Source organism: Seriola aureovittata, chromosome 2 (assembly GCF_021018895.1).
Source record: "Seriola aureovittata isolate HTS-2021-v1 ecotype China chromosome 2, ASM2101889v1, whole genome shotgun sequence".
NCBI classification, from domain to species: domain Eukaryota; kingdom Metazoa; phylum Chordata; class Actinopteri; order Carangiformes; family Carangidae; genus Seriola; species Seriola aureovittata.
Window position 1 is genome coordinate 31,801,652 of NC_079365.1, and position 15,338 is coordinate 31,816,989.

Genomic DNA, 15,338 nt, shown 5'->3' on the forward strand with positions numbered 1-15,338 from the left:
TGCAGGTGTACATGTGTTCCTAATAAAGTGCTGTTTTAGTTTCTGATGCTGTGCCTCCACCTTCTGGACAAAACCGGTAACACCTTCAACTCTGGTTTTGATCTGTTCAGAGCTGTGGAGACCTTGGTGTCAGGACTAAGAGAAGGAGAACAGGTGACACAGAACAGGTGACAGAGAACAGGTGACGGAGATCAGGTGAAAAATGAGAGGGACGTCCCTGCTCTGAAAGACCAGACTAGACCAGACTGGGCTGAGACTGTCTTGTGTGCAGGGAACTCAGTGGCTGAAAAGGGACCATGAGGCTGAAAGACAGAGTCCAAGTACATGGGGCAGATACAGAAGTCTTTCTGAAGACATGAGATTGAACCTGATTCACTTTAACACAACTGGGTTAACAGGAAGTAACTGAACAACAACAATCAGACCAGTAATGGACAGATAAACTAAAAAGGAAAATAACAGACTGCATATTTAACAGAAAGTCAAATAGAAAAGTATTTGATCTAGTCCCAACAAAAAAACAATAAACATGTTTAAGTGAAAGGTTTAGAAAGAAAGAAAGAAAGAAAGAAAGAAAGAAAGAAAGAAAGAAAGAAAGAAAGAAAGAAAGAAAGAAAGAAAGAAAGAAAGAAAAAGATAACATGTATGTACACTATGTGTACATGTTGTCATCTGTTCAGTGGTATAATAAAGTTTTTCATTCAAAAGCAGCTTGAGGTCATCTCTGTCCTCAGTGTCAAACCACATGAAGAAAGAGCTTTAAACAACAAACAGTACATAAAACAAATCCTGTAGTAACTAAAATCATGTTATCATTGATAACTGACTTTTCTGTGATCAAACGTCATGAAGACTCATGACTTCTCACTGTATAACTGATTATTAAACACACAGAAACTGCGTCTGTTAATGTTCATTTTAATATTAATGTTAATAATATGTTGTTAAATAACGCGAAAAACCAGGTTGTGTAAATCCAGGTTGTGTAAGGTTTGCGTCAAGTTAGCCGGAATGAGTCCAAATATGTAACCTAGTTCCGGTCGTTGAGGGCTACCTTCAAAATAAAAGCAGATATGACACTTTGGGAGAAAGGGAGAATACTTAATGGTCCGTAGAGGGGGGTCAGCCTTTAAGTTTAACAGTGGGTCAGCTTTTTCATTTAGTTTTCAAATATATGATGTCTATATATGGTGTCAATGTATTGTTTGATAGAATATTTTGTTTTGAGTATCTTACTTCATTTCAGCATGAAATTAATTCATTACACTTTTTCCATTTTTCCCGTTCGTAAGTGACTTACAGTTACAGGTTGCCAAAACACACAGCAATAACACCCACCCTCTATAAATTATCATTCATGAAACATACCCATATGTTTGTCTCATTTATCTCAGTAGAGAGGAATGTCGAATAGAAAACTGTTAGGGATGGTTAAAATAAAGGTTTTAATCTGACAGTGGTGACCGGGACGTCACATGTAATTACAATCCAGCGCACTTCACACATGCTGTTATTATTTTGAAGGTTCAGACCGGAAGCATTCTGTGCCCGGCTCGTCGCTGGTTCAGCAGCTTCTTCCAGCCCAGAGAACCGCAGACAAGATGGCGGCGCTACGAGTCGTGGTGTTATCGGGGAGTGGGAGAGCTCTTCTCAGCGCACCGAAAATGATCAAGACGCCCAAGGTAGGTCGATGGATGGGAGTTATATTCATCACCTGGGCCCGTGTTTAAAACAGCGGGTAGATAGAAAGGCGCCCCGGCAGCGGGCTAATGTTAGCCCGACTGCTGTCATCGGGGTGAGACAAGGTCACTCGTGTTCCCACTCTTTTCAGGATGTTGTTAATAACGGTGGGTTTTACTACTCAGATATTTAGTCATTGTTGAAACATGGAGACCGACACCGATAAGGGAAACGCTATAACAACCCCCACAGACGGCTCAAAGTCGGTATTCATCACCACATTAGCGGGCTAGGCTAACCGGTTAGCTAACCCATTATGCAGGATCAACCTGCCGGTTAACGGGCTCGTTCTCGAAAGTTAAACTTATATCTCAGCTACCGGTACGTGGTTATAGGCATCCACACCAGACTGTGTGATCATAGTCTTTGCTGTTGACTTAGTGTTGAACCAACTGTCAGAAACAGTGATTGCTAATGTAGCTGAGCTAATCAGCTTGCTAGCGAGTTAGCATTTCAAGGACTGAAAGGACTTCCGGCGGAGGAAACCCTCTCCAGTCCTGTGAGCTGCTGTATCCTTCATCTGTCCCCGCTGTCCCTCAGAGAGAGCTGGGGTGAAGAGTCTGTTCCCCTGATCAGTGTCTGATGGTGGGAGCAGCTCTGACCCTTCACCCCACTAACAGCAGCAATAACACCATGTGAAGTTAACTGTAAAACAGCTGCAGTCAAAACCCCACTGCAGCGAATGTGCACACGTATTCCCAGCACACTGCACTTAAAGTAAAGTAAAGTAAAACACTTCCTTTGGCGCCTTCAGATAGCTGACAGGCAGAGCCTTTATTAACACGTTACTTATTTTCTAATAAAGCAAAACTAAAATAATATTTTCCATGAGAAACCAGAAACGTTCCTGTTAGTTCTGTTGCAGGAGAAGTTATTACTTAATCATTTGTTTTAATACATAAATGTGACCTCATGTGAATCACAGCTTAACTTTACACAACTGGACACAGAGCAGGTGTGATAACACCTGTGTGGATATGTGTCCAAGGCCTTGAGTCCATATTAATGTAGCATATTTTATAGGGAGATCATATGTTTTGTGAATATAATTAAATAATTATAGTTGTCAGTTATATGAAGATATGAAAGTACAATATTTCCTTCTACAGTACGGTGAAGTAATGAAATATTAATTAACCTATATTTGAAATATTCAAGTAAAATACAAATATCTCAGAATCAGAATCTTTTATTGATCCCCTGAGAGTAGCGTGATTTCAGGCTGGAGGTAGAGGATGGTGCGTGTGTGTGTGCGTGCGCGCGCGTGTGTGTGTGTGATGCTATCATGTGACTCCTGTTGCCTGGTTACAAAAGCACCAGTGAAGGGCAGTTTCATAAGGACCAGCGTGCTCACTAGAAGTAAAGACAGTTTGAACTCTGACTCTGAGCTGAATGTGGAAAACTCAGTCATGTTGTCAACACTGCTGTTATTTCAATAATTACACTAACCACAGCTGAAGTTATTATTACATCATCAGAAGATTATTATTATTGTAGTGATGTATTAACATGACTTTAACCTGAGACGTGGCAGCTGCTTTTTTTTCGACCGTCATATTCAGCTTCCACAAATTAAGATTTCCAATATGGAATCTAATATCTTTGACAAGTTATAAATCAAACAAGGGGAGAATGAGTTGATAAAATAATCAGTGAATTAATCAGTGAGGTAAATAATAGATGTTGGTGTAAACACTGGTTGACCTCGGTCAAAGCTTCAGATGTTGATGAGCATTAATACATGTAAACAAACACTAAGGACAGAGTAATAAAGGTTTATCAAAGACTTTAAATCCTCAGATCAATACTGCTGATGTTTGAACTCAATCATTAGTTTTGGATTTGAAAGTGAAGAAAGTGAAAAATGCTGCAGCTTGTTTCGTCCAATCAGAAGCTAACACTGTCAATGACATGTACGACACGCTGCACAGTCAGCACAGATCAATAATCAATAACGATGATGGTCACTCTCTGTTCCGCTGTAGGCTAACATGTCCTTCGCCAGTCTGCCGCGGAACAAGAAGGTTGCCCTGACGACGCTAGGTGTGGTCACAGCCGGGGGGGCAGGGCTCGCTCTGATGCTGCACCAGTCCGTCAAAGCCTCCGACCTGGAGCTCCACCCCCCGAACTACCCCTGGAGCCACGCCGGACCTCTGTCCTCTCTGGACCACGCCAGGTACACACACACAGAGACACACACACACAGACTGCAGTTATCAAACACTGTCACTAATCACTCTCAATCACTCTGCCCTCTCTCTCTCTCTGACTCTGCCCCCTCAGCATTCGCCGTGGTTACCAGGTGTATAAACAGGTGTGTTCGGCCTGTCACAGTATGGAGTACCTGGCCTTCAGGAACCTGGTGGGAGTGTCGCACACGGAGGCCGAGGTGAAGACCATCGCTGAGGAGGTGAGTCTGTGTGTGTGTGTGTGTGTGTGTGTGTGTGTGTGTGTGTGTGTGTCTGTGTCTGTGTCTGTGTCTGTGTGTGTCTCTTGTGTGTATATATATGGACTCTTACCTGTCCCTGTCCTCAGGTGGAGGTGGTGGACGGTCCTGATGAGAGTGGGGAGATGTTCACTCGTCCAGGTAAACTGTCGGACTACTTCCCGAAGCCGTACCCGAACCCTGAGGCAGCCCGCGTCGCCAACAACGGAGCGCTGCCCCCCGACCTCAGCTACATCGTCAACGCCAGGTAACGACCAGGAAGCTGACAGGTGAGAGTGACCTGTGTGAGTGTGTGGTGTTCACCTGCCCTCCCTCTGCCCTCAGACATGGAGGAGAGGACTACGTGTTCAGCCTGCTCACAGGATACTGTGAGCCCCCCGCCGGAGTCAGCGTCAGAGAGGGACTCTACTACAACCCCTACTTCCCCGGACAGGCCATTGGCATGGCCCCGCCCATCTACAACGAGGTGCTGGAGTACGAAGATGGTGAGTGTGTGTGTGTGTGTGTGTGTGTGTGTGTGTGTGTGTGTGTGTGTGTGTGTGTGTGTGTGTGTGTGTGTGTGTGTGAGTGTGTGTGTGTGTGTGTGTGTGTGTGTGTGTGTGAGTGTGTGTGTTTGATTGCACTATAAACAAAGCAGCATCATCAGCTTTTCATCAACTTCCAACTACTAATACGTATATATACACACACACACACCCAATACGGAAGAGCAAATAACATAAATATATATATGATGTGAGACGTGACAAAATAAACTCAAATCATTTTCAAAGTTATTTACAGAAATTACAACTTGTTGAATGAAAATATAAAATCCTGTTTGTTAAAACCAAACGTTCAGCTCTTCCATCACAGACACTCAGAAGTGAACTGAGGTTAAATATTGACTAGTCTCAGTTTTTACTGAAACTTCAGTTTTAGTTTTATACAACATTTATTTACCAGGAAAGACATGAAGAAGAAAGTCTTATTAACAATGACGCCTGTCACATGAACAAGAAAACAAACAAAAACACAAGCGAAGACGATGAAGAAGAATGACAAGTTAATCAAATGAAACAGAAGGTTTTTAACAGCAGTGAGAGATGAATTTAGACTCAGGCTGGAGGACGTGCGTGACGTCAGGAGACACTGACGAGCTCCAGTCACTGACTTCAATATCAGATCACAATCTTATTGATCCTCAGGGGAAGTTCGCTTCAGTTACAGCTGCTTCCTCACAACAGGGAACAGGAAGTAGATTACAAAATAAAAACATGTCCTGATACTATGAGTTTAAAATTCCTAATTATGTGAAAGTGTCAAAATCTCACAGTTAATATAATTTAAATATAAATAAATGATGAAGTGAAGTGACGTCTGCTGAGTGAGGTGAGGAAAGTCCAGAGGACGGTCTGTTGACAAGTCGAGGAGATGAGTTCACTACAGAACAAAGTGATGATGATGATGATGATGAAGGTAGAAACATAGACTGAGAGCACAGGATACAAGCAGCAGTTTGTAGTGTAATAACAGAGATTTCAGTCAGACTGTGGAGGGTGTATACTGTTATAAAAATCATGGGATTATAATGAGTGATCCCAGAGTCAAAGACCCGAGGTTAGGTCACTGTGAAATATCACGTCACAGATCTAAGTTTAGAAAATCAGCTTTCTCCATGACGACAGTGAACACATCACCAGCTGAAATCACATTAACTCAGATATAAATTCATTTCTAACAAAGGTTCAGAGAAACAAACCACAGCTGTTCTCATCTCTGGATCATTATTTCTGTTAATTGTCTTTGTTGGACTGTTTGTAGCTTGTTGTTAGGGTTAGATCATCTGAACATCTGTATATTTGTAGATAATTGTAGGATATTATCCCTGTGTTGTTTTTGTTATTGACAGATTTAATGACATTAAACATGTAAAAGTCAATTAGAGACGGGAGAGGAGAATCAGCAGCAGATAGAAACTCTCTGTGCAACACGTTAGATTCATGATCTGTTTTCAATCTACGTTAAACTGTAAACTGTCCCTGTTAAATATGTAGATAAACTGAAAATAAATAACTGTATAATCAGTCCACACCTGCTGCATCATGTGACAGATCGAGGTCACATGATCTAATGTTAAAATGAGGCGTCGAGTTCTTCCTCAGGGTTCTTTATAAAAACCTGCAGAAGAAGAGTTTCCGCTCCAGCTGATTTATTTATTTGTTTGTTTGTTTGTCTATAAACACATGAACTTTATTTAATGTTGCTGGGTTGTGAAACACTGACTTCATCACTCAGCCTCTTTGTGAAGGAGAGTGATTTACACATGTTGTAATAAGAATCACGGTGCTGATGTTTGTGTGTCTGTTGCCATAGGAACCCCCGCCACCATGAGCCAGGTTGCTAAGGATGTGTGTACCTTCCTGAGGTGGGCTGCCGAGCCGGAGCACGACCAGCGCAAACGCATGGGACTGAAGGTACGACGTCCACCAGGGACTCAGTCAGCTGGTCCAGACTGGTGATTACTGGTTCAGTTCTAAGATGTTTATGTGGTTAGACAGGTGATCCAGTGAGGAGTCAGGTGTAGAGGGAGGTGTCAGAGTCACCTGACCTGACAGTAAACTCTCTGTAGAACAGGTGTAAAACAGTGTCACATGTCGAAGGACTCACCTGTCTCCTCTGGTTCTTCCAGCTGCTGATGGGCTCGGCCATCCTCATCCCTCTGTTGTACTACCTGAAGAGACACAGGTGGTCTGTGCTGAAGAGCAGGAAGATCGCCTACAGGCCCCCCAAGTAAAAGGAAACCCCCCCATCTGGGCCTAAACGCTACCAGAGAGGGCTGTGTTCAATCATCCCACAACGCTCAGCTCACCATGATCACATGGACTCAGAACAACTGACCAACACACACACACACACACCCTTCTACAAGGGTGGAGAGACCGGGGTTAATATATAAATATATAAAGTCTGTTTGTGCAGAAAAAGGCCTTTTTTTTTTAGACGTGTAGAAATGATGTGCGACATGTTTCCTGTTTCTGGAGCATCGTGGTGCCGGTTTGTGTAAGAGAGTTGTGGTGTTTTTGAACGCACCCTCCACAAAGTTAATGTTTGTTTGATCTGCATGGAGGCATGGCTGGTATCAGTTCATTTCCAATCAGACACCAGTCACCGTCTCTGTAAGATACTCCACAACCAGACGAGAGACGCCGTGAAACATCTGTCTCCAGAGCGTCAGTGAACTCACCGACCTGAACCTCTGTTCCACTGTACAAATAAATTATGTTCAAGGAGACCGTGTGGAGTCTGGTTCTGTTTCTGCTGATACTCTGTCCTGTAAATAATAAACTGACCTTAACCAACTCCAGACCTCAGTATCATCATCGTCATCATCTTCATCATGTCAGTGTGTGACTTTCCAACACCAGGTAGAACCAGAATCACCTCCTCCTCGGCGCAGACTGGTTTCAGGTCACATCTCTGTTCAGTGGCGGCGGCAGGATTATATTTCCTACTACACACAGGAACGACCTGTCGCTACCTTTAGGTTTCACACACACGTCTAGTCATCGAGAGAGAGAGAGAGAGAGAGACCACCATAACACTGATCAGCCTCTCACCACATTCATGTCAAAGACCAACAACAGCAGCAGCAGAATGTCCCTGAGAAACATGAAGCAACAGATTCCTTCATTTATCATCACCACCCCAAGAATAGTTGTCGAAAAGATACTCTGTCCTCTATGTGATGAACAGGATTTTTAACCAGTTGTCTCTTGTCTCTGAATCAAAACAAAGATGGCCGCCGCCACTGGCTCAAGGACAGGAACCAGAGTGGAAGCTGGTGAGTGAGTTTAAAATCTGTATTACACTTCTTCATCTGGATGGTTAGAAGAAGAAAATCATTCGTATTTTCAAACAACCGTCTGGGTTTTCTAACATCACCTGTTAATTATCTGTCAGAGAAACCAACAGTCACCTGTATGATCTGTATGTTTGCTAATACATGAGAACAACAGCTGAAATAACAGTCCTGAAATGAATCCTCCTTCATGAAGGTTCATGTTTAATTGTAAAGCACATTTAAAACAACCAGGGTTGACTAACGTGCTGTACAATAAAATACAACAAGAAACACACAACATAAAAAAAGCTCAAATCTGATGCGTCAATTATCTCATGGTCTGAGACAGACATGGAAGAGTTTGAATTAAAAACACAAGGGATAAAAGTGAAAGATAAAAACCTGAGGAACACTCAAAAGCCAACAAAACAAACTGTTTCAGAGAAGAGTTCAATCAACTTCATGGTCCATCCCATTCATATAACTGACGCACATCAAAATGACCACAAATACTTGAGTGGGTCTGCTTATCATATAAACAAAAAGTGTAAGTCAAAAGTCACTAATGCAGGGTTCGAATTATGGGGGGGATTGAGGGGGTCTGACCCCTGATTAAGACTTGGATCTTCTCTAAAGAGGTAAAAACTACAGTTTATATAAATTTCTTACCTGTTTTTGTAATTATTACTATATATTTCTCATATTCATCTCTGGAAGAATCTTTTGACACCCCTAAAGTGGACTGTACCATTTCTAACGTCTGGTTTAGATACAGTCTCTAAGTTTATCCTAAAGTTACAGTTTATGTTACCAACATTAGCTTGTTTCTAACTTTAGCATTAAGTTGCAGTTGAGCTAACTAATGTTAGCTAGGTTCTAAGTTTAGCATTAAGCTACAGTTGAGCTAACTAATGTTAGCTAGGTTCTAAGTTTAGCATTAAGTTACAGTTGAGCTAACTAATGTTAGCTAGGTTCTAAGTTTAGCATTAAGCTACAGTTGAGCTAACTAATGTTAGCTTGTTTCTAACTTTAGCATTAAGTTGCAGTTGAGCTAACTAATGTTAGCTAGGTTCTAAGTTTAGCATTAAGTTGCAGTTTAGCTAACTAATGTTAGCTAGGTTCTAAGTTTAGCATTAAGCTACAGTTGAGCTAACTAATGTTAGCTAGGTTCTAAGTTTAGCATTAAGTTACAGTTGAGCTAACTAATGTTAGCTAGGTTCTAAGTTTAGCATTAAGTTACAGTTGAGCTAACTAATGTTAGCTAGGTTCTAAGTTTAGCATTAAGTTACAGTTGAGCTAACTAATGTTAGCTAGGTTCTAAGTTTAGCATTAAGCTACAGTTGAGCTAACTAATGTTAGCTAGGTTCTAAGTTTAGCATTAAGCTAGGACAGGAAGTTGACAAAGTGTAGCAGGAAGACGAGAACAACAACATTCAGCTGTTTGTCACTGAGCTGCTGAAATCACACTCAGTGGACATGAACACGTTTGACTGCTTTATTAGTTCATGAAGAAAAAAGTCATCAGTTAGTTGAGTGAACAGACATCATCAGTAATTAATGAGAGAGAAACAGCAGAGATCAAAGATATGACACGTTGTGATTGTGAACAAACTGGACACAGACTGTGATCTGTACAAACACTGTTACTGTTACTGTCCTGAACAGGAGGAACAAACCTCCAGTCCTGTCAGCTCTCTACAGGCAACATGGACTTCTTCTACACATTAGACCATGTTTGAATGACAGGAAGCAGAGATCATGTGACATCCACGTCTGAAGGTTCAGTGGTCAGAGACTCTTCAGGATCAATGAGCTCTGGTTCCATATTTCAATCTAACAGACAACAGCTCTGAATATTACACACTATATCAACACACATCAACACAATGATATTTATATACATTATATAGAGAAATATACAGTGATGCTGTTACACATTCAACCTGCCCCCCGCCACCTCATCCACCCCCCTCCATCCCCCTCAACCTCTCTCCATCCCCCTCCATCCCCCTCCATCCCCCTCCACCCCCCTGGTCTATCAGAGCTCCTGAGGGCAGCTGTGGATCCTCCAGCAGGGGGCGCTGCTGGACTCTGTCCACTGCAGCCTTGTAGTTCTTCAGGAATGAGAGGTCTTCAGCTCTCAGCTCGTCCTCTGTGGCTCTGACTGTGTGTGACAGAGCTGCTATCTCTCTGCTCAGACCCTCCATCTTCTCCTTCATCATGTGACTCTTCAGCTCCTCTTCCTCCCTCAGAGCAGTGATCCTGGCCTCCTCTTCCTCCTGTAGAAACCGGTGAAGCTTCTTAAACTGCTCCTTGATCTGGCTCTCAGTGTGTCGGGCCTGGACCTTGATGTGTTGTGTTGTTTGGTCACAGTCTCCTTTAACTCGTTTAAACAGCTTCAGTTTCTCTTGTAAAGGCTTCAGGGCTTTCTGGAGCTCCTCTCTGTGATCCTCTGCAGCTTCATCAACGGGTCTGAAGCTGTGGTTGGTGTGTGTCTTTGAGTCTCGACAGACGAGACACACTGGCTGCTGGTGGTCCAGACAGAAGAGTGTGAGTTTCTCAGAGTGCAGACTGCAGAGAGGCTCAGACCCTGCTGAAGGTCTCTGATGTCTCTGCAGTAAGAAGTCCTCACACAGGTTCTTCAGGGACAAACAAACAGGTGGTTCAGTCTTTGACGATCTCCTCTTACACACTGGACACTCTTGTATTACTTTCTCTCTCCACCAGCTCTGCAGACATGGTTTTTATCTGTGACCTTTGACCTGGTTCGTCTGGTCAATCAGTCACTTTACTGTCGAGCTTTGAGCTCAGTTATCTGATGCAGTTTAACTGTGACTCAGGACGATTTACAATCTGAAGAGTTTGTCTAAGATTATAAGTTACAGACAGATTCAGTTAACCCTCCACTGTCTGGATACATGTTTATATTTATGTTTTACATGTTTCTTCTTCAGTGATCTGTTCATTTCTTCAGAACATCAGACTGAGTCACACAGGATATGATATATACAAACTACTGGTCAGGTGTCCATGACATTAACTGTGATATTAATGATTCCTGAAGGAAGAGCAACATGCTGTGACCCTCTGACCTCCCTGGACGCATCACAGTCTCATGAACACATTCATGTTAATCAGAGAATGAGCCTTTAATCATGACAGGGAATATTGTAATCCATCCTCATCCCAAACTGTTGTTTTGGTCCATCCATCTTCTGACTGAAGGGTGGAGTTGTACATCATCCGACTCATGAAGACTGAGAAGCAGCTTGTCTCTCCTCCTGGTTGGATGTGAACAGAGGCATCCAGCAGGAATCCTGATCAGAGTTTTCTCTGAGCTCCTCACGTCTCAGGCTCCGTCCACACGACTACGTTTTGGTTTTAAAATGCATTTCTTTTCCTAAGTTTTCTCCTCCATCCACATGAGCACTGGACCTGTTTTACTTTGAAAACTCTGGGGTTGCGTTTTATTTTGAAAGCTCTGGGACTGTGTTGTAGTCTGGACAGAGAGTGAGACCTCTGTAAACGATGAGGTCACAGCCAGGGTCTCTCCTGATTGGCTGTCATCAGCCTGGACTACCAGTGGTGAATACAACATGATAATGAATGACAGTGTTACTGACCTTGTTGTCTTTGCAGCAGCTGCTGTTCACTTACATTCTCTGTTTTAATGCTACAACTGTCTCTGCTGTTCCTCCTTCAGAGGATTTACTGCAGAGGAGACAAGCTACTTCCTGTTTACACCGGCTCGCACATGCTCAGTGTAGTTGCACAGCTTCCCAAAGTTTCCAGGTCAGCTGTTTCCCTATTCCTCCAGTCTTATGCTAAACTAAAATAAGCTAACCTCCTAGAGACATGAGATTAAACTGGATCTTCTGTCTTGATATCTTGGAGAAAGTCAATCAGTTTATTTCCAGATAGTTGAACCCTTCCTTCTCTGCGGTCACACAGAGTCAGAGTTCAGGTGTCCTTCCTCTTCACCTGTGACCCACCCCCACCCCCACCCCCACCCCCACCCCCCAATGAGGGATAAACAAACAAGTGTGCTGCTGGTTCATTAGCAGCTAATCTGGTTGTGAAAAGGTTTTCCTCCCTGCTGCTTCCACCTGCATTCAGACGCTACGAGCTTCATCTGCATCACAACACACACAGATTAGGCTAATAGCATTATTCTAGTCTCATTATCATTATTATTATTATTATTATTATTATTATTAGTTTCAACTCAGACCTGCAGCAGGAGGACGGACCCTCCTCTGTCACAACTCTACTGATTTTCTACTTTGGTAATTCAGAAGAAAAGGAGGTGATTCGCTTTGTGTTGCTGTCTAATCTCTCTCTCTCTCTCACACACACACACACACACACACACACACACACACACAAACACAAACGTAGTATCACCTGAGGGGAAACTCAGGTACAGAGCCCCAGTACTGTGGAGCAGTCTACTAAATGAGATCAGACTGGAAGCATCTTTAACTCTTCTTAAAATATTTGATCAGAAAGCTTTTTATGAATGTTTGATATGTTGTTGCGTTTTATTTAGTTGTTTTATTAAGTATTTTATTTTGTAGTGTTTTATTTGGTGTTTTATTTTGTAGGGTTTTATTTTGTTGTTTTATTTGTTGTTTTATTTTGTAGGGTTTTATTTTGTTGTTTTATTTGGTGTTTTATTTTGTAGGGTTTTATTTTGTTGTTTTATTTGGTGTTTTATTTTGTAGTGTTTTATTTGGTGTTTTATTTTGTTGTGTTTAATTTGTTTTTTATTTTGTTGTGTTTTATTTTCTTATGATACGAACAATCTATATTTTCATCTAACGTACTTTATTGTTTTATTGTTTTATTTGTTTCTGTCTTTATTTACATGTTTATTTATGTAAAGTACTTTGTCATTTTTGTTAAGAAAGTGCTGTATAAATAAAGTTTATTATATATAAGCTACAATGTGAATGTGCTGTTTGTCAGTCACACACACACACACACACACACACACACACACAGATTAGCTGAGGACCTCAGGGAGTCTCATTCACATGGTAAACCTCCTGTAGTTTGGTTGGAGCTCGTCGTCTCATTTAAAGCAGCTTCAGTCTTCGGCTCCGTCTCCGGAGCAACACTCAGTTTCTTCACGGTGGATTCAGAAGAAGTTGTTTTGGTTGTTTTCAGATCTCTGGGAACTTCCTGCTCATTGATCAGACACGTTGGTCGTCATGGCGTCCGCCGTGGCAGCAGACAGCAGATCGACCTTCTCCATCGATCGGATTCTGGGTCTGGATCTGGATCCAGCAGGAAACTGCCTGAACCTCCACCGGCCGTGGACAGGTGAGACAGACACCTTCCTCTGAAGAGTCTGAAGAACAGGAGAGGAAATACAGAACTGATGCATTATCAATATTGAATATTGACAGATTAAATGTGAGGAGGATGATGGACAGGTTTCAGTCTGATGAGTGGATCAGAGCAGTGTGTCTCTGTGGATGAAGGTCACATGTCAAATCCACTTTAAAGTATAAAATCATAAAGAGACAAAATCTTTTCAGAATAAAAGCATCTTTCTATTACAGAAACACTGTGACTCGTTCGTGTAACTGTCTGACTTCAGTAGCTTTCATTCACATTTTAAATGAATCAGCTGCTGTAATTAAAACATTCCTGTGTAATCTGACACCTTCAGGTAAACAGTTCACCTGTCCATCAGCAGACCAGTGTTACTCTGGTCACATGAGAAAATGTCTGAATGACTTTTATTTGCTTTGTGCTTCATATGTGATTTAACAACAGCTGTTTGAACGAGGTGCTCCGTTAATTACTCAGGGTCTCGTCAGCTCCATCACATTTAACTAATTCAACTTAACTGAACTAAATTAACTAAGATAAACCTAAACACACTGTTGATTCAACCCAGTTGATATGTGTGTGTGTGTGTGTGTGTGTGTGTGTGTGTGTGTTTACTGATGTACATTGACGTAACAACGGTCTATGGAAAACACATATATGTCTGTACATATCTTAAATATTTAATGTTTAATGTTCCACAGAGAAGGAGAACAGAGGAAACAGTCTCTGCTTCATCCAGCAGCATCCTCATCCTCATCCTCATCCTCATCCTCATCCTCAGCTGACACACAGACCGACATCAAACTGGTACGTTGGCCGCCGACCGCGCACCGCCTTCACCAACAGCCAGGTAAGCAATCAATCAATCAATCAATCAATCAATCAATCATTCAAACGATCAATGAATGAGTCATTCACTCCGTGTGTGTGTGTGCGTGTGTGTGTGTCTCTGTGCGTGTGTGTGTGTGTGTGTCTCTGTGTGTCTCTGTGTGTGTGTGTGTGTGTGTGTGCAGGTGAGCGTCCTGGAGACGGTGTTCCAGGTGAACTGTTATCCAGGGATCCAGCTGAGGGAGCAGCTGGCTGGGAGACTGGACCTGGACGAGGACCGGATCCAGGTTCAGACTGAGTTTAATTAGTTCTGGTTGAAGTTCTTCCTGCGGAGTCTCTGTACGACAGCAGGACAGTTACACAGAGAGGGAACTTCAGAGCCTATAACATGATATATGATAAATTATCTATAATAAACATCTTAAATTAGAACATAAAGTTCTTCTTCTCTTCTCAGATCTGGTTTCAGAACCGGCGAGCCAAGCTGAGGCGTTCCCTCAGAGAGACCCGTCTGCGGCTGGTCCAGACGGCCGTGGCTGACCTGGGAGTCATAGGTCAACTGAAGGTCAGTGAGCAGGAGCTCGCCTCCCGCATCCAGCTGCAGGAGCAGGAGGAGGGATTGGAGGAGGAGGAGTGATGAAGGACGTCCGTGCTGTTTCTGATCTTCTCATCATCACTTCATCAGTGTCTTCACCTTCTGTCGTTCTTCTTCCCTCCTTCAAATGCCGCACAGAAACTCAACTGTCAAAACAAATGCTGATAAATGAAGGTCTGCTGATGAGCTGTCATGTGACAGTGATTATTGATTATTGACACATCCAGCTGATCGATTTTGGCAGTTTGACATTGTTGATGATCAGGTTTGATTAGTGAGGGACCAGAACAGATGAAGTTTGGAGATCAGACTGTGTCATGATGAGCTCAGTGTCAATAATGTAAATATGTTTCTGTTTTCTGTACAAAGTCTAATAAAACTAAATATAAATCTGCTGATCCTCACATGACTTCACCATGTCCACAGTCATCAAGACATGTCAGTCATCAGCCTGACAGATGTTACAGAATCAGCTTTTTACAGATCTGAGCTCAGAAAATCACAAAAAGATCTGCCCAAAGTAGTGTGTGTGTGTGTGTGTGTGTGCGTGCGTGCGTGCGTGCGTG

General features: G+C 42.5%; 2 protein-coding genes across 2 annotated transcripts; both read left to right on the forward strand.

The window, feature by feature from the left end:
• Nucleotides 1-1,533: 1,533 nt before the first annotated feature.
• On the forward strand, nt 1,534-7,460 carry LOC130161628 (cytochrome c1, heme protein, mitochondrial). Its single transcript, XM_056365029.1, has 7 exons — nt 1,534-1,682; nt 3,726-3,916; nt 4,024-4,150; nt 4,276-4,433; nt 4,511-4,671; nt 6,542-6,642; nt 6,858-7,460. The coding sequence occupies exons 1-7, from the start codon at nt 1,602-1,604 to the stop codon at nt 6,960-6,962; spliced, it is 924 nt and encodes a 307-aa protein (XP_056221004.1). The 5' UTR covers nt 1,534-1,601; the 3' UTR covers nt 6,963-7,460.
• A 5,703-nt stretch (nt 7,461-13,163) lies between these two features.
• On the forward strand, nt 13,164-15,112 carry hesx1 (HESX homeobox 1). Its single transcript, XM_056405156.1, has 4 exons — nt 13,164-13,334; nt 14,051-14,199; nt 14,363-14,464; nt 14,635-15,112. Exons 1-4 carry the CDS (start codon nt 13,223-13,225, stop codon nt 14,812-14,814), a joined length of 543 nt encoding a protein of 180 aa, XP_056261131.1. The 5' UTR covers nt 13,164-13,222; the 3' UTR covers nt 14,815-15,112.
• The last annotated feature ends 226 nt before the right edge of the window (nt 15,113-15,338 follow it).